Source organism: Nicotiana sylvestris, chromosome 7, assembly GCF_000393655.2.
Source record: "Nicotiana sylvestris chromosome 7, ASM39365v2, whole genome shotgun sequence".
Lineage (NCBI taxonomy): Eukaryota > Viridiplantae > Streptophyta > Magnoliopsida > Solanales > Solanaceae > Nicotiana > Nicotiana sylvestris.
In genome coordinates this window covers 3,446,821-3,470,811 of record NC_091063.1, presented here as the reverse complement: position 1 = coordinate 3,470,811, position 23,991 = coordinate 3,446,821, and the positions used below count along the sequence as shown (strand labels likewise).

General features: G+C 35.3%; 2 protein-coding genes across 2 annotated transcripts; both read right to left on the bottom strand.

Moving 5' to 3' along the window:
* Positions 1-2,359: 2,359 nt before the first annotated feature.
* Positions 2,360-7,379, bottom strand: LOC104245285 (cytokinin dehydrogenase 3-like). The gene is made up of 5 exons (XM_009800875.2): positions 6,722-7,379; positions 5,086-5,213; positions 4,740-5,000; positions 2,901-3,169; positions 2,360-2,786 (listed from the first exon to the last, which is right to left on the bottom strand). The coding sequence occupies exons 1-5, from the start codon at positions 7,335-7,337 to the stop codon at positions 2,498-2,500; spliced, it is 1,563 nt and encodes a 520-aa protein (XP_009799177.1). The 5' UTR covers positions 7,338-7,379; the 3' UTR covers positions 2,360-2,497.
* Positions 7,380-11,564: 4,185 nt separating this feature from the next.
* On the bottom strand, positions 11,565-12,128 carry LOC138872685 (uncharacterized). Its single transcript, XM_070151095.1, has one exon. It carries the CDS (start codon positions 12,126-12,128, stop codon positions 11,565-11,567), a length of 564 nt encoding a protein of 187 aa, XP_070007196.1.
* Between the last annotated feature and the right edge of the window lie 11,863 nt (positions 12,129-23,991).

Genomic DNA, 23,991 nt, shown 5'->3' with positions numbered 1-23,991 from the left:
CACTTTTAAGCCCGCTATTTGAAATATATCCATAATTTACAATGTATTTAAAGATTAGTCAATTTATCCAAATTTCAAGAGTAAGAATCCGTTTTACCATGAAATATTTTTTCAATTTTTTTCTAAATTTTTTACTTTTTTTTTAAATCAGTATTTGGCCATAAAATTTTTAATTTTTCCTTTAAGACTATTTTTGAAATTTTTCAAAAATTTGAAAAACTCCTAAAAGCTATTTTTCAGAATTTTCACTCAGATCACTCACAAAAATTCAAAAATAACCCAAAATTATATTTATGTCCAAACACAACTCTAATTTTCAAATACATTTTCATTTGAAAAATAAATTTCACTTTTTTCGAATTTTTACAATTTTTATGTCCAAACACCCACTAATTATCCAGAATTTGTGAGCTACTAATTTGAAATTCAGTATTAAATGTGCTAAATTTATGAACTACTAATTTAAAATTCAGGACATATGATTCGAAATTCAAGATACAATTTTCGAATTTTAGGACACGATGTCCTAAGTTTGAATTTTGAGGTTTAAACTCTAGGATGTCGTGTCCTGAAGTTTGAGCAAAATTATCTAATTTTTAAATATATTGTAAACTGTGAATATATTTTAAACAACATGCTTAAAAATGGCTACATGATGTCATTTTTCACACAGATAGGGCTTTGGATAATGGGCCAGCCTCTGGCCCATACATGTTACTCACGTAGTAGTGTTAATTGGGCTGTAGTTTTCTCTATTCTGAATTAGTAAAAATTGCACGGGACGTCATATTTGGTCGCCCCTATTTAACGTATATCCATTTTTAAAAAAGTTTTAACTTGTACCCACTTTTTAAATAACTTCAGCCCCCTTTCTCATCCTCCTTCTCCTCCTTCGTTTTCTTCTTTTTCCTTCTGCTGCTGTTGGTGATGCTATGAAACTTCAGTTCATGGAATGATTGTCATAAGTATGTTTATCAGATTATTTAAAAATAAATTATAAATACTCACGTAAGTTAGTAGACAATAATTTGTGAATATTTCCACGTACGAGAAGTTTAAGGTCACACTTCGTGATTCTTTTCATGATAATTCTGTTCTTTTCACGTTTATTGTTTTCAAATTTTATGATTTAGATACTGTTGGCAATCTGATTATTTTATAGTAGTAATACTCTATGAAAGAATAATGTGATTATTTATCTAGTATGTTAGAAAGCTTTTTCAAAAACTTCAGCTTATATAGTGCTGGAGCTTTTACAAATGAACTAAATAACTTCAGCATCTTCTGCTGAAGTTTTTGAAAAAGCTTTATGACAAAACTAATGAATCCAGTATAAAAAAAACTTCAGCTTATTTAGTGCTAAAGTTTTTACAAATAAATTAAATAACTTCAGCATCTTCTGCTGAAGTTTTTGAAAAAGCATTATGACAAAACTGATGAATCCAGGACAAAATACTTCAGCTTATTTAGTGCTGAAGTGTTTACAAATGAACTAAATAACTTTAGCATCTTCTGCTGAAGTTTTTGAAAAAGCTTAATGACAAAACTAATGAATCCGGGACAAAAAAACTTCAGCTTATTTAGTGCTGAAATTTTTACAAATGAATTGAATAACTTCATTATCACAAAACTTCAGCTACTAGAATGCTTAAGTTCAGCAATTACAAATAAAAACTTCAGCAAATAGAGAACAAAATTCAGCACTAAAATGCTTAAGTTCAGCAATTACAAACAAAAACTTCAACACACGTGGTTCAGGAATTTTTGCTACTTCAAGCCCGTCTACTAGAATACTGAAGTTTGCGTGATTGTCTTTGCTACTTCAGGCCCGTATGCTGAAGTTACGCGAAAAAGTGGGTAGGCTTGCAATTTTTTTTTGTAAAGCGGGTACAAGTTAAAACGTGACCCAAAAAACGGGTATAGATACAAATGCCCCTCTGAATTTTCATGTGAGACCTAAAATGCAGCCCGACTAGATGGGTCAAAAATTAAAAGAATTCTAAGATGAATTAACTTAAATAATCGTTCAATCAACAACTTAAATTAAAAATAGTAGGTGGATGCATAATATATATATAATCATAAATAATTAGTAAATAAGTTATATATATCGGCTAGGAAAAGTTAAAAATGAATCTGGCAAGATGTTTGTGTAATGAAGCGACAGAGACCGTATTGTCATATAATGGACTTAATTTCTATTTTTGGGTGACATAAAAAGTTGTTTAATATAAAAGATGAAGAACTTGATGTCCCTGTACATAGGCTTAGTCAGTATTTGAAGCTTATGAGTTTAAAATTCTAATCATTTTAATTTACTGGATTCTAAATTAATAATTTGTATATATTCATTGATTTTTTTAAGACATACAAGATTTGAACAAAAACCAGTGGATTCGACCGAACCGGTAAACTATACTCAATATATATCCTATGCAGGCATTAATTATCCCCCATCCCTATACTATTATTATCATCTTGCCCTCACTAAAATGAGCTAAATGAAAATCTTTTGTCCTGGTGACAGAATCATCTTTGGATCAAACTGACTTTTCCTTTGTTGAAATATTTTCCATTTTTTGCCAAAATGGTTCATCCAAGCTTCCTTGGATTTGTAATGTGGAAGATACTGCTTGATGTTGAGACCAGCTTTTTCACAGTAGTTTATGATTTCTTCATTTTGTCCATCCAAAACTTCCCAGTCATTGAATCCACTAGAATGCAATAGCCCTACGCAGTAGAATGTGTCCTCTTCTGGTATCACAACAGACATCCGATCATCCCATCTGAATATTTACATAAAGTACTAATGATCAGTTTCAACCAGCAAATATCTAAATCAAAATGTTATATGTAGTGAGGAGAAATTGAAAAGAAATTAAAGTATCAGAGGTGAGTACTTTTTTCTGGTTGTTGGGTACACAAGAATAGGTCCTGTGGTCTTGTTTTGTCTGAGAATAATGTCCAAGAAGACACCAACATTAAAGTCCATAATACTGGATTTTGGTACAAAGAGATTGAGCCAAGGGTGAGGAACATCCCACATTCCCTTTGATTGCAGCCTTAGCTCACCACTTCTTACTCTATTCAGAAAATGTACAAATGTTGTATCTTTCTTGAATATGTGTCCAGACAGAAAGTTCAAACCTCTCATCATCTTCTGCAATTCCTGAATAAAAACATCAAATACAGTCAAATCTCTCTATAACATACTCGTTTGTTATGAATATTTTTGGATGTTATAGCGAAGTGCTGTTTTAGAGAACATATATTATAACATAACATAAAATTTGGTTTTGGAAAAGCTTGACTTTTATAGTGAAGTGTTGTTATATAGGGATGTTGTTATAGAGAGAGCTAATAGTATATGATTTCTCAACAAGACTAATTTTAGTGCATGTACATTTTTACTTTGTAAAATAAAATCTATCATGATTTTTAAGCACTCTCCCCGTTCCAAATTATGCCTATGTCATGGAGATTGAACAGTTTTTATATATATATATATATATATAAACTTTTTGCACAGTAAATTTTTTTGAAAAGGGTTAATCAATTAACTAAACACCCTCACCACGATAGCTATGGCCATATGCCACACCATTTTTGTGGCTATAAAAATATATTTAGAAATTTGTGTAGTATTATAAAAACTTCTAACAAGACCTTTTATATAAATGTATGAAGTTTAAAATTAAGGGTTCAAATATAAAATGTGCCATATTTTCGCAAAATAGACAAATAAATAAATTATTACTATCACATAAAATGGGGTAAAGGGTGTACTAAACGCTATGTATTGTGACAAGAGCATAGTGTAATCTTCCCCCGTTGTGTCTAATTAGATTTAGTACTATACAGAGTACAATACAATAATTTCACCTTACAATAAATAAAGATGCAGGATCGAATATACGATGAGGTTCTTAGCCTAGGTTAAAATGCAAAACTGCCGTCAAAATGGGTTTGATCCCTGAGGTCAGTCCAACCCAACTCGCTACTTGATAGGATTAGGTTGAGACTTTTTTAGCCCATTTAAAATCGAAGTTTATAAGCCCGGCCCAGGTCAGCCCGCTAGCCCTTGAAGCTTGACCGAAGGTTTGGGTCTGGGCCGGCTTGTGGGTCAAAAATTAATTAAATTTAAATTTAAATATTTAATATTTTAAAAAGTAAAAACTAAAAAAAACTATTCACTATAAGTCCCATTCCCCAAACTATTTTCTTTTACTTAATTAATAACAAAATAGGAAAGTTTAAGCGGTCAACAATAAAAAAAATTCAAAAAAAAAATATTACTTTAAGTGGCCAATGATCTATTTAAATATATTATTAATAACAAAACTGTTTTTCTGTATAGAAAAATATTAATTTTTAATAGCCAAAAAAAATTGACAACACTAGCAAATTTCATGAATTTTAAATTTTTTATGGAATATAATGATGAAATCAACAAATAATGTTAAACCTAGAAGAAATATTTAAAGTTTTTTTTTAAAGAAAAATTGAATCAACGGTCCTCTTAGGGCCGGGTTGGGTTGTCTATTTAAGGCCCATTCAGATGGTTGGCCGAACCATCCTAGCTCACCAAATTTAAAAGCTCACGGGACTTGAGCTGGGCTGGCCCGTTGATAGCTCTAACAAAACACAACAAAATTCATTTATCATATTAGCAATTTTCAAATTTTCCCTTTTAAATTTCTTTATGAAGTTACACAACCTAGTGGAATAATAAATGGTACCTTATCAACAGTATTAGCACACTGATCATCATAGTACTTGACCATTTCCAAACAGTAGATAATTCCATATTTGGATATCAAGGAAATTATTTTAGATTGGTTGGAAGTTGAGAAAAAGGAAGATCTCCAATTATTTGGAGGACTTTGATTCATCATTAGAGAGCCTTCCACATAGTCCATGCCATTATTAATGGAGATCAGTTTTTCTTGGTCTTTTGTGAATTTTGAAAAATCACTATAGAACACTCTAACCCATTTCACCTGCAAGACATTAAATAAAAATTAGAAATTCTCCCAAAAAAAAAACAAGAAGAAAAAGGACATGAAAATGTTTGAAGAAGAGTACTCTTGTCGGTGCTTTCTCCACGACAATTCTTGCTCTGGTTATGATTCCAAACTGGCCTAGACCCCCTAAAACTGCAAAAAACAGCTCCGAATTTGTCTGCTTGGAACAAGTGACAAGTTGCCCTTTACCTGAAATAAAACAAGAAACAAGATATTGAACATGATGCATGTTTAAGTAATATACCTCTATGATTTATGTCTGATGATACTAATTATATATTGTTTGTTTCGTCTTCTTGAGCCAAGGTATATCGAAAGCTGTCTCTTTATCTCCTCGGGGTAGGGGTAAGGTCTGCGTACGCTCTACCTTCGTCAAACCCCACTTATGGAATTTTGTTGGGTTGTTATTGTTGTGTAAATAATTTTTACACCGTCAAGACAACCTAAAAATATTATTTGGCTGACCTAATAGTGCAAAAAATTCTTTATATATACTTCCCTTATATATATAACCTAAACTCACATAACAACATAACATTATAATACGGTAGTACATTATTTTTTCTACCTACAAGATCTTCCGGGGAGAAAAGAACTGGGATTTCTCTGAAGCGTCACATCTGATCAATGGATGCTACACACATCTTTTACAAGGAAAAAAATAAAAACTGATAACTGCATTTTGAATATATATACGATACGCCCTAAATATGAAAGTGGAAATTACCCAAAACATATAATGTAAAAGGAAATAGATAATTTTAAAAGAAAAGAATATTGATACAAGTTATGTCACAATATTACTATTTGGGAAATCAAATATTTTTTTCTTTAAATTATTAATTATTTTAACTTATACTAAAAATAGATTTTTCGATTTACTTGTGCATTGCAGAAAATCAAGAGAAAATTAATTATTTTTCCAAATTTATATATCATTATCATTTAGTAACTATTTTCAAGACTTATTGGAGTACTAGTAGTCAAATTTAGATTTTCAAAGAATAGTATAATTACCATTAATAAGGGTAATTTACTGAAATAAATACTTGTTAATATTTTTCTTAAGGGTATTGCATTATATTATATACTGAACAAGTAAAAGGAAATATAGAAGAGAATGATACTTTTCACATAAGTTATAAATATGTAAATAAAAAACTTGAAGAATCAATTCCTAAATTCACACAAATAATTACTAGGTGTTTTGACTCTCATACTTGGAAACCAACAATAACAACAACAACCTAAAGTAAAATTTTATAAGTGCGGTCTGGGGAGGTAGAGGGTACGAAGTCCTTACCCTTACTTCAGAGGAATAGAGAGGCTGTTTCCGAAAGACTCTCGGCTCAAGAAGAAGAAAAGAAATAATAGACAATTGGTCGGTGACAGCAACAGAAGCCAGAAAAATAATATCAGCATCGTAATAAAGGAAAACAGATGGAAAATCAATAACAATAACTAATAATAATGCCATAGAAAATAGTGTGGAAACTACATAAACAGTGTGGAAACTACATGAACCACTAACGACCCAAGGCAAAACATTAGCAGCCTAACCTCGCCCCCAGCACAACGTAGGAAAACGCTCGACTCCCTCCTAACCTACAACCCTAATGCTCGACCTCCACACCTAATTCCTATCAAGAGCCCTTAACAATTTAATTATCTTAATTACTGCCTCTATCTATATTTACCTGTGATAACATCCATTTCAAGAACATTGCTAATCTGAGGACCATATTTGAAAGTTTGGCCACTAATTCCAGCATTAGAGAGAGTTCCTCCAACAGAGAGATACAAATAATCTGTCCAAGAGACAGGTGCAAGTCCATGCTCTAAAGTGGCATGCAAAACATCAATCCAAAGCTGCTCACCTCCCACATCTGCATAATAAAACCCTAAAAAACTCTCCCAAAAAACCCTAATTTTTCCATTGTTATTATTCTTCAAAGAACTCATGACCACCACAACCCCATTTGGCGACATGGCTTGTCCCCTCACTGAATGGCCATGTCCTCTCGCCGCGACACCAAAAGGGACAGAAATGGCGCCATTATTGGAGTAGTTAATGAGCTTAATAATGTCATGTATGGAGGAAGGGTAAAGAACTGCAGCTGGGATCTTTTGAACAAGTTTTCCAAAATCAGTGGAAGTTGCTATAGTGGCATCTGAAATATTTACACTAAGTCTTGTTGCAATATCAAGGTGGAAAAGAACTTCATATGGAATTGAAGGTTTACCTATGATGGACACTAAAGGGCTAATGGTGACGAAAATAATTAAGTAACCTAGGGAATAAAGTTTAGCCATTTCTATTAATTAGACTATAAGAGAAGGCCGGGGAAAAGGAGAAGTAAAGAGGAAGAAAGAGAACAATAATAAGTTGGTGGTTGTGAAGCTAGCTAGGAACATATATATGTATATATATATATACATGCCCTCCCGTCCACAATACGTGATTTTTTAGTTATTTTTACATAAATTAAAAAATTTACCTTTTAATATTAACTAACAATTAAATTGATCATATTAACTTTTACTATCTCTTCACGTAAACACTCATAACACTACTCCAACACTATTTATTCAAAAGGCAATGTAGGAAAAAATAATTAATTCAGTCTTGAAATTTGAAAAAATTAAATATTTTAGACAACCAGAAAAGGGAAAAAAAATCACTTATTGTGGATCGAATTGAGTAGGAGATATATTTTAGGAAAACGAGGAATATTAGTATTTCCTTCGTCCCAAATTAAATATCACATTTCGCTTCTTGAAAGTCAAATTCTATGATATTTATCAACGTTTTAAAATATACTTTTATCATATTGATAGGAGGAAAATTACAATATATAGTACTTTTTATATAATTTTTTGAATATCTAAATTGTAGCTTAAAAATTGAGTTGATGTAATCTACTTTAACTTCAAAGATCAATCAAATTGACTCTTAAACATGATAATTAATTTGGAACAGAGGAGTAGCAGTACACGATTGACAAATCAGGGGAGGGCGAAATTTTCAATCGTCAAATTTCTGATATTTTTGAATTTTATGTTCACAAAATATCTTTACTTCCCTATGCGATGGATGTGAGATCAAAATTTCACCTTCTCGTCCACAAGATTATTCTCAAAGGCCACCCACTGTTTTAGTTTTTTTGTTTGGTTTTTTCTTTAAAAAAGAATTTCTTGTCGGCTGTGTGTGTAATAATAGTTAGTCAGATAAGACCAAAGCACGTTAGGTTTTGCAAAAGTGATTTTTTCCGAAGATTGAAATATTTGGTCAAGTTTTTTAGAAAGAAAAAAAAATATTTTCGAGGAGGGGCAGAAACAGTTTTGAGAAATACAAAAAAATTGCTTTCTCCAAAAACACACTTTTTAAAGAAAAATACACCTATAAGAAGTTTTTAAATATTTGGTCAAACACTAATTATTGTTCAAAATTGTTTTCTAAATTAAGTAGTCAAACACAAACGGTTTATCACCAAAAGTACTTTTGAAAAAAGCAATTCTCAAAATAAACTGATTTTAGAATAATAGTGGTTCTTGATCACAATAGTAGTAGATGGAAAAGGTATAGAGTTTAAACTTTTGTTTGTTATATCTACTTAAGGAATGAATAATATCACAATTATTTACATAACACATCATATATATGGAAATAACTGTTCTGTTTGGTACAATCAGGGGCGGATTTACGTTAGGCGAAGCGGTGTCACTCGATACCACTTCGTCGAAAATCTTTACTAATTATATATACTATTTCCATATAGAATATACAGATATATGTAAAGTAAGTGACATTGCAAGACAGCAGGTACCGTATGGTTTGCTGGTCGAGCGGTCAAATTTGTAGTATACCAAGGTTCGAGGGTTCGAAACTTGATTGCACACGTATTAGTTTTGGAGGTCTTAAGCCACTTTTGTTAAAAAGTAAATCCTCATTCGTATTAAAAAGTGGAAGATGTAAAGGTTCAAAGATTTTTTTGGTCACATAAGTGCTAAGTAATTTTTATTGTCCAAAAATAAAAATAAAAAATTCACAATAACTCGAGTTGATTTAGAACCCTAATAATGTTATTATAGTGACTCGTTCATTTGGGCACTTCCTGTTTGACACCACTTATGAAAAATCTTGCTTACGCCCTTGGGTACAATCTTAACTGCCCTATAAAATATCTTTGGATGATGAACAGTAGAAGAATCTGTATTTGGCTACTTAACCGAGAGTAATACGACAATATTTATTCTTAGTCCATTTTTGACAAATACAACAACGACGACGACGACGATCCAGTAAAGTCCCACAGGTGGAGTTCGGGGAGAGTAGTGTGTACGCAGACCTTACCTCTATCCTGAGGTTGTTTCCGATAAACCCTCGGCTCAAGAAGACGAAAAGAGACAATAAATCAGGACCATCAACAAAAACCATAGAAATAATAACAACACAAGAATGACCTTTCCAAACCATGCTTCGCAATCAATCTAGAAAAAGACTAAGCAAGTGTTGTCCTAATGAAATAACGGATAGTTTAGTATAACATTCATTCTTGACCGCCGCTGCCTGCTTAAGACTAAAAGCTAGTAGTGAAACTTCTATTCTGCCGCCCTGTATGTAATGGAATAGAGTACCTTATTTCTTTTTATCGGGAGCACATACACAAATGGAATTCCTTTCTTGTACGATACAAAATGAATTTCACTCAATTACATTATCCTTAGAGAATATTTTTTCAGATTCCACTTTTTCCTTTTCTAGTGGAGATTTTGTGTAACCTCAATTACTCCAATTTTGAATTTTCAAAAAGAAAGATATATTAGTTATATATCAACGTTCCAATAAAAATACTTGTATGCATCAAAACCTCCAGGTTCCTCGGGGTAAATGCATTAAAAAGGGACAAATTTTAGCGGATGGTGCTGCTACGGTCGGTGACGAACTTGCTTTGGGGAAAAACGTATTAGTAGCTTATATGTTGTGGGAGGATTACAATTCTAAAGATGGTTGTGAGTCACCTGGGCTACGAATTTTTCCCTTGGTTGATTCTCGAAATCACCTCTTAAAAAAAGGCCTTCGGGTCCAGACCCACTACTACTACCTCGCTCATTGATTATAACAGAGCAAATGATGGTATAGAGTAAATAGATGGAAAGCAAATAATAACCAGTAAATAAGGTCCGACACTATGCAAATGGAAGAGTAGTGTGAACACAACATTGACAACTAGCAATCGAAAACAAAATCCTATCAGACTAGCTTCATACTGGTACGAGTAAGAAATATGCTCAACTACCTCCTAACATACAACCTTAATGCTCGACCTCTACAACTTTCTATCGAGGGCCATGTCCTCGGAGATCTGAAGCCTTACCATATCCCGCCTGATCACCTCTCCCCAATACTTTTTAGGCCGTCCTCTATCTCTCCTCATACGCACCAACGCAAACTGCTTGCACCTCCTTACTGGGGCATCTAGGCTTCTCCTCTGTACATGATTCATTTCCCACATCTTGTCATCCATGGGAGTCACGCCCACCTTCTCTGAATATATCCATTTCTAATCTTATCCATCCTAGTGTACCCTCACATCCACCTCAACATTCTCATTTTTGCTACTTTTATCTTCTGGATATGTGAGTTGTTAACTGGCCAATACTCAGCCCCATACAACATATCTGGTCTAACCACCACTCTATAAAACTTACCTTTGAGTAGTGATGGCACTTTCTTGTCACACAAGGCTCCATATGCCAACATCTATTTCATCTAACTCACTCATGTACGGTGTGTGACATCTTCGTCGATCTTCATATCCCCCTGGATAGTCGACACAAGGGATTTGAAGCGACCTCTCTTGGGATTAACCTGCGACCCAAGCCTGACGTCCATGCCTGCTTCCTTCGGTTTGGCACTGAACTTACACTTGAGATATTCCGTCTAAGTCCTGCTCAACTTGAAACCCTTAGACTCAAGGGCATGTCTGCAAACATGCAGCCTCTCATTAACGCCACTTCACGTCTCATCTATCATAACTATGTCGTCAGCGAATAACATATACCATATCACCTTCCCTTGAATATGTTGTGTTAGTGCTTATATCACCCCATAACAATCGAAAAATGCTCAGAGTTGCCTCCCATTATCCTAAATCGAGTCTTAGCTCCATCATACATGTCCATAATCACCCTAATATAAGCAGCCCACACACATTTAGTCTCTAGTCGTCTCCAAAGAACCTCTCTAGGAACCTTGTCATATGTTTTCTCCAGATCAATAAACACCATGTGTAGATCCTTCTTCTTATCCCTGTACTGTTCCACCAATCTCCTAATAAGGTGGATAGCTTCCGTAGTAGAACGACCCAACATGAAATCGAACTAGTTGTCAGATATAGACACTATCCACCTCACTCTCGCTTCTACCACCCTCTCCCAAACTTTCATGGTATAACTCAGTAATTTGATACCCCTATAATTGTTAAAACTCTAAATATCCCCTTTGTTCTTATACAATGGAACTATAGTACTCCACCTTCACTCATCCATCATCCTCTTCGTCCTAAAAATAACATTAAATAACCCAATCAGCCACTCCAAATTTGCTCTACCCATACGCTTCCAAAATTCTACCAGAATCTCGTGAGACCTGGTAGCTCTGCCCCTGCTCATCTTACGCATAGCCTCCACGACCTCCTCAACCTTGTTGCATATATAGTACCCAAAGTCATGGTGATTCTCAGAATGCCCCAACTCGCCTAACACAATATCCCGATCCCCTTCTTCATTCAGAAGTTTATGAAAGTAAGCCTGCCATCTCCGCTTAATCTGGGCTTTTCCTATCAATACTCTACTGTCCTCATCTTTGATGTACCTCACTTGGTCCAGATCCCGAGCCTTCCTCTCTCTTTCCTTGTCCAGCCGAAATACTTTCTTTTCCCCACCTTTGGCCCCTAGCTCCTTGTACAAACGACAAAAAGCCGCAGTCTTAGCCTCCGTGACCGCCAGCTTCGCTTCCTTCCTAGCTACCTTATACCTCTCTCTGTTCGCTCTCCTCTCTTCCTCGCATGTTCTCTCTACTAACGTGAGGTATGCCTCCATCTTCGCTTCCACTTTACTTTGGACCACTTTATTCCACCAACAGTAGCTTTTGTACCGGCAGAGTAATCCTTCGAGACTCCTAACACCTCATATCACTGACCCGACATTGTTGGGACTAAGACATACATGGTTATTGTTGTATTGTTTTAAAAGAATGACAAACTTTCTAAATTTAAAAATATTTAATTTTATTTTATTATTGATGACAAGTTTTTATAGACACAAATATTATGATTGTCTAACCTCGCTAGTTTCCAAAGTCTTACTTTGCAAAATTTGAACTCTCGGTGTTATCTCATCATCCATGGGTAAATTCTCTCTATTTTAAAATAGTCCGGGGGGAGGGGTAACAGGACCCTTGCAAATTAAGAGTATATAATTGAAAATGGGATTTTTTTTTATATATACAAAATTTTAAACTTGTTTACCCTATTTATCTAAGTTTTTCTATGTATAGAAAGTAATTAAAGTTTTTTTACAAACTATATATGAAATTCGGTAAAAATTTATAATTTATCTATAACTTAAATATAAATTTTGTATACAAAATCCGGTCAAAAACTACAATTCACATTGAGTATAATTTATATTGTATACAATTATGTTAGTTGTATATATTTTTTTATATCGGATCGCTTTTACACCCTACATACAAAATATATACAATTTGTTTAGATCTTCTTTTCGAGTTTCAATCTGAAATTCTAACCAAAATCACCTCGAATCTTCACCAAATTCTCTAAATATTGAGATATAAACTCTAAAGGATATTCCCAATCAGTGCTTTAAAAGGCTATTCTAGGACTCGCTTCGGGACTTGCCCCGGAGTGGGACACTACCAAAATGCATGCGGCTCTTGTGTGGGGCTTAGTTCTGTGAAGCTTACGCCCCCAACCGCCCGACTGTAAGCCCTAAACATACCTAACGCTCTACGTTCAGGGCTCGCCCAACAATTCCTATATAAATCAGGTGTTGAATTCACTAATTAGTATTGTTGAGTCTCAAAATTCTTTGATGAAAGAACAATTAAAATTTTATTCATCTATGGGAATATGAAGATTATGAATAACTCTAATAACAAACCATGATATTGCATATTTACTAATAGAGAACATCGTGTAGGTGAATATCATTTGAATATTTTTTTTGAAAATAGATAGCCAAATTTATATCTTTACTTGCTAGATCTTCATGGCTTAGTTCTATGTCTCTCAAGATTAATAGACTTTTATTATGCTGCTATTTAAAAGCAATTTTATATTTACTCATTAAAGAATAATATTTTAAATACAATATTAATAAATTTATTAAGAAACTAATTTTATGAAGGTAAAATGTGTAGTTCTATTTGATAATACTTCTTAAGAAATTATAATTTTTAATTGTTTGAAAATTTTGACGTTATGTAGATTTATAATTCATAGTAACTTTTACACAATTTCATTGTTTATACTTATAAAAACATGCATGATATTTTGTTTTCTATGAGTTTCTTTAAAAAAATTAATTTTCTTGAACTTTAATGTATTTTATATATTTTTGTTTTATTATGCTATATTATTAGTTGTTTATAAAATTTATTAAGAAACTAAATTTTTAAAGATCCGTTGAGCTTACATCCCATGTCTTGAGGCTTACATCTCGCCCCATATCAAATAAAATGCCAGAATGTTTACCTCATATAGCAAAGGTTAACACCTTATTTATTTTAAATAAATACCATTTTAAAATATTATATTCTATAGTTACCTTTTAATGTTTATAGCAAAATATCTATTTTTGGTTACATCCTCCCCTTAAGGCACTATATACGCTATTTTTTTTTATTTCTCTCTCTCCTTTTTCAGATTTTTCTCTCACATAATTACCGTATTTGATGTAAACTTCTCACTCCACGTTCTCTCTCTCTAATTTGATACACTCTATCCTCTTCCCCCATTCCAGAAAACACGAAAAAAAGAGGGTAAAATTCTTCTGTTAACATTTGAGAAAATAATTGCTACTGCATTTGATTGATTTACTCAACTTTGGGCTTCTGATTCTGTAAGCTATGATTTCCAAAAAATAAACTACTATTGGAATTTCAAATGGAAGAGAAACGCCGCTTGCGACAACAACGCCAATGGAATCCTTGGTACGATTTTCGAGAGGTGATTACTTCAGCAGCGCTTCATCTTTTCTGGCGAAGACTTTTGGGTTGCCGAGCAATCATCTGATATAGAAATTTTCTCCGGCGTAACAACGTCAACCGGAGGCAACGATGACGGCGAGACGACATTAAGGTTGTTCTTGAACAAAGACGACGTAGTTTGGGGCTAAGCAACTTGAATTTTCTGTTAATATATTTCATTGTATTTCAATGTATCTCGCTGTATTCTATGTATTCATTGTCTTATTTTTCATTGTATTTCAATATATCCCGTTCTATGTATTTCATTGTATTCACTGTCTCGCTACATTCCATGAATATTCATATATTTTTTTTAATTAATATAATTTATGTATTCAGATGTATTATATAATTTCTCTGAAGATTGCTATGCTTTTGGGGAGTTTTTATGTTGAGAATCTTTTTATAACTGGAAATACAAAATTTGTGTGTTATAATTGAGTTTGTTGAGTTATATTAGGAGTCTATTATGTTAATTGATTCACTTTCCGTTTAAAAACAATGTAATCCCCTGTTTCACGCCGTGAATACAATCGAATACAATAAACTGTCCAGCTGTAATCCCATGTTTCACGCCATGAATACAGTCGAATACAAAAATATGTCTAGTTGTAATCCCCTGATTCACGCCTAGAAATGCTACTGTATTCATGAATACAATAGCTTAAATACATCGAATACACTCTAAAAAAATTGAAAACATAGCTATAGGAAGTTGTCACACCTCCTTTTTACCCGCGCCCGCAGGGTCGCAGAGGGAGTTTTTCCAATTAAAGGATAATCGAAACGGGATTTGTTTATTTATTTCAGAGTCGCCACTTGGGAGATTTAGGGTGTCCCAAGTCACCAGTTTAATCCTGAATTGAGGAAAAGAATGACTCTGTATTACAGTCCGTGAACCAGAAATACGGATAAGGAATTCTGTTAACCCGGGAGAAGTTAGGCATTCCCGAGTTCGTTGGTTCTAACACGGTCGCTCAACTGTCACATTCGGCTTATTTATCTGATTTTAACAATTATGAGCTTATATGCAAGTTTTAACTCTTTACCAATTTTATTATTATTATTATTATTATTATTATTATTATTATTATTATTATTATTATTTTAACAGAGAATTGCAACGTTGTGAGAACATATCTTGAACCATGTCACATCAATGTACCCGTGGTTATCGACACATTTTGGCTCCGTTGAGATTTGGATTTGGGTCACATAAATGTGCACCCGAGTTTAAGAAAGTAAATTATTAAAGGCGTGCCTAAAGCGACTAGCGTATCATTATTTTGGGTAAGGCCGTGAAATTTTGCTAAATGGCCCATCCCAAAGTCTAAGTAATTTTACCAACACGTATAGAGGGCCCCGCAGCTCGTGTATTTTTGTTTGTCTAGGCTCGTCTCACTCATTATTTTTTAAAAAATAATTTGCAACATCGTGGAAATGCATCTCGAACCACGTCACAATCATTGTACCCGTGATTAGTGACACATTTCGACTTCGTTGAGATTTGGATTTGGGTCACATAAATGTGCACCCGGGTTTAAGAAGGTAATGTTATTTAAAGTACGCGCCTAAAGAGACCAACGCATAATTATTTTGGGAAATGACCGTGAATTCGCTAAACGGCCGATCCTGAGTTCTAAGTAATTAATACATACATTTATGAGGACCCCGCAATCTGTGTGTTTTATTTGGCGAGGTTTATCTCGTTTATTTTAAAAGGCCGATCCTAAAGCGACTACATTTTCTCTATTAAGTTCGTCTCTAAACACAAAATGAAGGTCCCAACCAATTGTTACTTAACTCTATTGTATGATTTTTAAGGATGGTCTTGTGATCGAACCCGTTTCCTACACCCGAATTTCATGCGTTATTCGGGCCAAGTTCAGCGTTCGACTCACAGAAGCGGATTCGAATCTGATTTAACATACACAGGCTATTGCCAATTGCTTTACATGATGAAGCCAAACCCAATATATTTCAACTTTTGAGCAAATGGGCTGCCAACAATCATTATCTACCTACTATTGACAATATTAAAACCTTCATAACTAGTGAAACTAACAAGTTTAAACAGGCAGGTTCAATAGAACAAACTCATGATATCTTCATCTTACTCCACTTATTTAACTAAACAGCTTGACAATAATGGGCATGCTTAACTATTCGGGAAAAGCACAGTTAACTTGGAAGTTTGATTTTTAGTTCTATGCTACTAAAGTTGGTATTAAACTACTAAATTTGCAACTAAGAAAGGAAAATTAATGGTCTGATACAGTCCTTATCAGATACAAACTCCACAGCCCACATTCTTCATTGGGTTATGAAGATAGACTATACAACTTATCATTTATCTACTAAATTACAGATGCACTAAGTACTCCACTACTCGAGCATTTTCTTTTCACTTTTATATCTCAGAGCTACATCACAGTGTGATTCGAAAGTGTACCTGGCAATAGACAATAGAAGAAGAAGAGGAGGATCAGCAGAGCAGTAGCAAACAGCAACAGCAATACCCAGCAACACAGTAACAGAACAACCCAGTAACAGATTAGAAAGAAAACAACCAGCAGAATTCCAGTAGCACCCAATGAAACAGTTGCAAATAACCAATAGCAAACTCAGGAAAAACCAATTGAAACCCCAGAAATACCAACCAGCAACACCAATGAAGCAGTAACAGTACTAGTTCTGATATTCAGCAGTAAAGAAAAGACCTCACTTTTCAGTTTCTTAGCTCTCAAACACTGAACCTTTTAGGATTAAAAACCAGTCTGTTTTTTTCTCAAATTACTGAACTCTTAAATGTTAAAAATCCAGCCTAGACTCTCTGGGAAAAAAAATAAAAGAAAACTGATTTCTCTTCTCCAAAAAACCAGCCCCCACAATCTGTCTTAAATGACTATATTTGTAACCCAAAAATAGGCCTGCTATCTCTGCCTTGAAACTATCAGATTCTAACTGCCCATCCCCCTTTGAATCCCATTACTTAATGTCTTCTTGTTTGAAGTTATTTTGTTCCCCACACTTGCATGCCTTGTTCCCTATTGTTTCAATCAAAACTATGAGTTATTATAATATTCCTATTAACTCCCATACTATCATGTCATGTTCCCCATTGATATTAAACTAATGGTATCTATTATCTACTGAACAGACCCTTAAGTTAGTCCACTTGCAGACCTGTTAAATCCCAAAATTACCTCCTTAACCCCTGTGTATTACTGCCCTGCCCTAAGCTTCATTGATCTATTATTAAAACTCTATAAGTTGTAACCCTAACAACTGATTTCTAATTGATCACTAAATTACTACAACTATAATCCAATTCCCACTATCAAACTCACACAGTGATTCAAAGTAGAAGATCAGATCATTTCAAACATGGCATCAATCAAAGGGAATGAGTTGATCATATTGGGAACCAATCCTGATCAACTCAGACCTAGTGATTAAGCAGGGATTCAATAATACAAGCCAAAATTGAAGCAGTATGAATCAAGGAGGGAGGTTCATGCGAACAACTATAAAGAATAGGAGGTCAAACCAAATACAGGGAATGAGCAAACACAACTCTAATTCAAATATATACAAGATGCAGAGTGCTAATCATATTGGTATGAACCAAAGGTTGAACTATTATCATGTTAACATAACATTCAAGCCTAAAAGACTAATCGACGACGCTTATTCAATTGATTACACATGCTATAATATTTAGCAGTTAACAACAAACAATCAGAATAAACAGACCAACAAGTGATTCGAGTGGTATTGACAAAAACAGGGAATGGCCCAGTTCCGAATGTGTTTCTGATTTCACTTGTTTTTCTTTTCTACTATTTTCCTTTTTAATTCCTAATTACCAAAAATTCTAAAATAAGTTGTAAAAACCAAAATTAAATTAAAAAATATTAATTAAACCTAAATAATAATTGACACCCAAGATTAAATATTAATAAAAAACAAAATCACACAATTGGACAATAAAACGATAAAACGATAAAAATGCAACAAATACATATTTTGTGATTTTCTTTCTTTTAAAAAATAAAACATGGTTCAGTTAATTCCTAAGTGTACAATTAAATCCTAAATGTGCATGCAACATATATTTTTGTATTTTTAATTAATTAAAACAAGATACATTCACAGACAAAAATACAAACAATTATCCAAAGATGCCACGCAAATTCTTAAAATTGTACCTATAGGACATTTGTTTTATTTTTTCTTTCGGAGTAGTTTCCGTGAAGAAAAAATCACGTGCTCACAGCTGCCCCTCTTTGTCCGAAAACACAAAGAGTTTTCGTGCAAAGATAAGGTGAGCGGATACAGGCGATTTTTGCCCTTTGGACTACTCCGGGTTAAGCATTTTGTTTTTTGAAAAATTTAACCGAACCTTTGCTTCTAAGGTTTCTTACATATCCCTGGCTAAAAGGGAATCAGGTTAATGTAGTTCGGGAAGTTTTGGTAGCTGGGACTACCATGTGACTGCAACTTTGTTGTTGCTACTGCTGCATGCTGTTACTACTGCTTTCCGACCTTCTTATTACACCGTGCTAAAAGAAAACAAGAAGCTAGACTAAACTAGGGATTACAACATCTTATCTATATTCAAACTTGCTCTTGTAGTCTTCCTTCTAATTTATGCAGAGGAATTTATGCTGGGGATATTTTATTGTAACCCTCCGCTTTAGTGACTTCTGACTTGAAATTGAGTGTAGTCCTCTGTTCTACAGGCGGGCTCCTGACTTCAAACTTGAAATTTATTCCTCTGTTCTACAGGCGGGCTCCTGACTTGTTTTGAAATGTACTCCTCTGTTCTACAGGTGGGCTCCTGACTCCAACAACAATTTAAAGATGAAGCAGCCTCCATTCTCCAGGTGGGCTCCTGACCTCATCAACAACTTAAAGATAAAGCACCTCCATTCTCCAGGCGGGCTCCTGACTCTGTCAACGACTTAAAAATATACTACCTCCATTCTCCAGGTGGGCTCCTGACTTCAACTATAAAAATATAACACCTCCATTCTCCAGGCGGACTCCTGACTTTTACTACGATTTAAAAAGATAATACCTCTATTCTCCAGGCGAGCTCCTGACTTCGTCTAAAACTTGAAATGATAACAACCTCCATCTCCAGGCGGACTTCTGACTTCCAACACAACTTAAAAATATAATACCTCCATTCTTCAGGCGGGCTCCTGACTTCAACTATAAAAATATAACACCTCCATTCTCCAGGCGGGATCCTGACTTCAACTATGAAAATATAACACCTCCATTCTCCAGGCGGGCTCCTGACTTCGACTATAAAAATATAACACCTCCATTCTCTAGGCGGGCTCCTGACTTCGACTATAAAAATATAACACCTCCATTCTCCAGGCGGGCTCCTGACTTCGTCTACAACTTGAAATGATAACAACCTCCATTCTCCAGGCGGGCTCCTAACTTCTAACACAACTTAAAAATATAATACCTCCATTCTCCAGGCGGGATCCTAACTTCAACTATAAAAATATAACACCTCCATTCTCCAGGCGGGCTCCTGACTTCGACTATAAAAATATAACAGCTCCATTCTCCAGGCGGGCTCCTGACTTCAATAACTTCTTAAAATGTGTTCTATTGCCGTTGTTCCTTCTTGCCTCCTGAGCCCTTTTCCTTCTAACTTGACTCACCTTCTTTCAAAACTGCTTCCCTCAAAACTGATGTTTCATTCCTCTGAAGACTGCTGGGGATAACACCGGTGTTTCAAAAATATGTTATTCTCCTCCTTCAAAGACTACTTCTCTTAAAGTTGGTGTTCTCCTTCCTCTGAAACTACTTCCCTTAAGATTTGTGTTGTCTTCCTCCTGAAATTGCCTTCTTTAAAACTTATTTTGCATTCTCCCGGAAACTGCTGGGGATACCGCTTCCATCAAAACTTGTGTTAGACTTCCAGAAAATTTTCGAAATGAGAGAAAATTTTCTGCCCCAGTCTGACAATCTTTCTTGTGGCATGTCTTTCCGTCATCAATAACATTTCCTGTCCCTGCTTCAAATCAAAGAAAATTTGTTAGTTTAAAACATGGGGCGACGTTCCTGCTGGGGATGGTTTTCCTTTTTCCTTTTTCCATGTTCTGCGTTGTTCGACCGCCTTGAAACTTGGTTGATAACTTTCGACCTTCTTGATGCTTCTGTATCCACCCACTTCTCGATCGTTGTTTTTCACTTTTACTCTATACTTTCCATGACATCTTAGAACAATCCGTCATTTGGTCTTATAATGACGTCTTTCTTGTCCCGTCACATTATCTTCGGCCTGTCTTATCCCTATTTACCTTATCCCATGTTAGCGACTGGTAGTTGGCTTTGAAAATCCTTCTTAAAAACAAACTACCATAAATATCTTTAACCAAAAGAAATGAAAGATGATAACTTCAAAAGATAAAAAGAAAAATCTTCCTAAAGAATTGTTTGAAGACAAAAAGGAAAAGGACTTATCTAAATGGTGTAACCGATCTCAATGATCATATCGTGCATTTCGGCTTAATCAACCCAGTCTATTGTATCACTAAATCTTTCTGATGGTCTTACTTTTCATTTCAAAAGGTCCCGCAACCCAATTCTTTTGCCGAATCAACATCTTTGTTCTACTTGATGCCTCGACGGATCATTTCTGTCAACATTACCTCTTTGCCCACTTTCAATTCCTTGTCGCCTTATAGTGTCCTTCGAGGGGTTTTCACTAATAAGACTCTCTCGTTTCTCTCAACTTCCGTCGCCTTATGGTGCCTGTGAAGGTTTTTACCGATAAGACTCTCTCATTTTATTTCTCTCAGCTTCCGTCGCCATATGGTGCCTGTGAAGGTCTTCACCAATAAGACTCTCTCATTTTATTTCTTTTCAGCTAGGGATTGGGGTGTTACGGACAAGATTCTCTCATTTCATTTATTTTCTGTTAGGGACTCTCTCATTTCATTTCTTTTCTGCTGGGGACCAGAGTGTTACTCCAGACTTCCATTTGCCTGACTTGGCACTTCTCGGATACTGATCAGGAGGTCTTTTTGGACGTCAATATGGGTTTCTGGTGCATGGCTAAAGAAAAATTTAAAATAATTTTGATGGGTAAAACATTACAACCCTTGGAATTAACTTTTTTTCCCAAAATTATAAACACAACTTCTGCCCCAATTTTTCTTGCTTGGGGATTTTTGATTCTTATTACACTATGACCTAGCCGTGAGGCTCTTACGTATCCTTTTTGAGGAATCAGGTCAAACGTAGTTCCCAATTCCTTTGTTTTTCTTGTGACTTTTCTTTTGTCTTTATTATCATTATTTTTCTTTTCTCCCCTTTTCATGTTCATTACTGATTCCAAAAGAGGGGTATGAAAGAATAAATAAGGCTCAAAATGGGAAGCAAAGGTTGAAGTGTTTGGATGGAAGAACAAATTGCCTCCGTCATTTCATTCTCCGATATTATGCCAAATGCCAACAAACAACAATTACAATTAAAAGAAATCATACATAATATCTCTTAACTGCGTTAGAATTGATAGCCATGTCGATGCATTTTCCTTCGACATCTGTTAAACATAAAGCACCATGGGACAACACTCTGGTCACAATGAATGGCCCTTGCCAATTTGGGGCGAACTTGCCTTTTGCCTCAACTTGATCTGAAAGGATGCGTTTCAGCACTTGCTGGCCCACTTCAAACTTCCGGGGACGCACCTTTTTGTTGTATGCTCTTGCCATTCTCTTTTGATATAACTGGTCGTGACACACAACTACCAATCTTTTTTCATCAATCAAGTTCAACTGCTCCAGATGAGTTTTGACCCACTCATCATCATCAATCTCAGTTTCAGCAACAATCCAAAGGGACGGGATTTCAACTTTCGCCGGTATTACTGCTTCAGTTCCATATACCAACAAATAAGGAGTTTCCCCTACTGAAGTACGGATAGTAGTGCGATAACCCAACAATGCAAATGGTAATTTTTCATGTCATTGCCTCGAACCTTCTACCATTTTCCGAAGTATCTTCCTTATGTTTTTGTTGGCTGCCTCAACTGCTCCATTCGCCCTGGGACGATATGGGGTAGAATTGCGGTGCGTAATCTTAAACTGTTGACATACCTCTTTCATCAAATTGCTGTTAAGATTAGCACCGTTATCCATGATGACCACCTTCGGGATTCCAAATCAATAGATGATATGTGAGTGAACAAAATCGACCACCGCTTTCTTGGTCACAGACTTGAAAGTTTTGGCCTCAACCTATTTGGTGAAATAATCAATGGCTACCAAAATGAACCTATGCCCATTTGATGCTGCTGGCTCAATTGGTCCAATGATATCCATGCCTCAAGCGACGAAGGGCCATGATGGCGCATTGTGTGTAATTCCGATGGCGGAGAATGAATCAAATCTCCGTGTATTTGGCACTGATGACATTTGCGCACAAAACCAATACAATCTCGCTCCATGGTGAGCCAATAATAACCTGCTCGGAGAATTTTCTTTGCCAGCACATATCCGCTCATATGTGGTCCGCAGACTCCTGAATGTACTTCGGACATGACAGCCATAGCTTATCTAGCATCTATGCATCTTAACAATCCTAGGTCTGGTGTTCTTTTATACAGAACTCCTCCACTCAAGAAAAATCCACTTGCCAACCATCGAATTGTTCTCTTTTGATCCCGCGTGGCTTGCACTGGGTATATCCTCATTCTGATGTATTCCTTGATATCGTGAAACCATGGTTCACCATACAGTTCTTCTTCAATCATGTTACAATAATCATGCTGATCTTGGACTTGAATATGTAAAGGATCGACATAAGCTTTGTCCAGATGGTGCAACATTGATGCTAGGGTAGCCAAAGCATCGGCGACCTCATTATGGACCCTTGGAATATGCCTGAACTCCACTGATCTAAACCGTTGGCAAAGATCATGTAAGCATTGTCGGTATGGTATGAGCTTCAGATCTCGCGTTTCCTATTCTCCTTGAATTTGATGTACCAGAATGTCCGAGTCTCCCAAGACCAATACTTCCTGGACATCCATGTCTGCAGCTAACCTTAAACCCAAAATGCATGCTTCATACTCAGCCATATTGTTAGTACAATAAAAACGAAGTTGAGCCGTAACAGGATAGTGATGCCTTGTTTCGGAAATAAGCACAGCTCCTATTCCGACTCCTTTCATGTTAGCAGCCCCATCAAAGAAAAGTTTCCAGCTTGGTTTTTCGTCCTGTTCTAGTTTAGCAATATGCATCACCTCTTCATCAGGAAAATAAGTTCTTAGTGGCTCATACTCTTCATCGACCGGGTTCTCGGCCAAATGATCGGCCAATGCCTGGGCTTTCATCGCAGTCTGAGTCACATAGATTATGTCAAACTCTATGAGTAAAATCTTCCATTTTGCAAGTCTCCCTGTCGGCATAGGCTTTTGAAAGATATACTTCAATGGATCCAAGCGTGAAATGAGGTAAGTAGTGTAGGATGACAAATAATGTTTCAACTTCTGTGCCACCCAAGTTAGGGCGCAACATGTCCTTTCCAGGTGAGTGTACTTAACCTCATAAGTTGTGAACTTCTTGCTAAGATAATATATGGCTTGTTCTTTTCTGCCGATGGCATCATGCTGCCTTAGTACACAACCAAATGAATTTTCCAAGACTGTCAAGT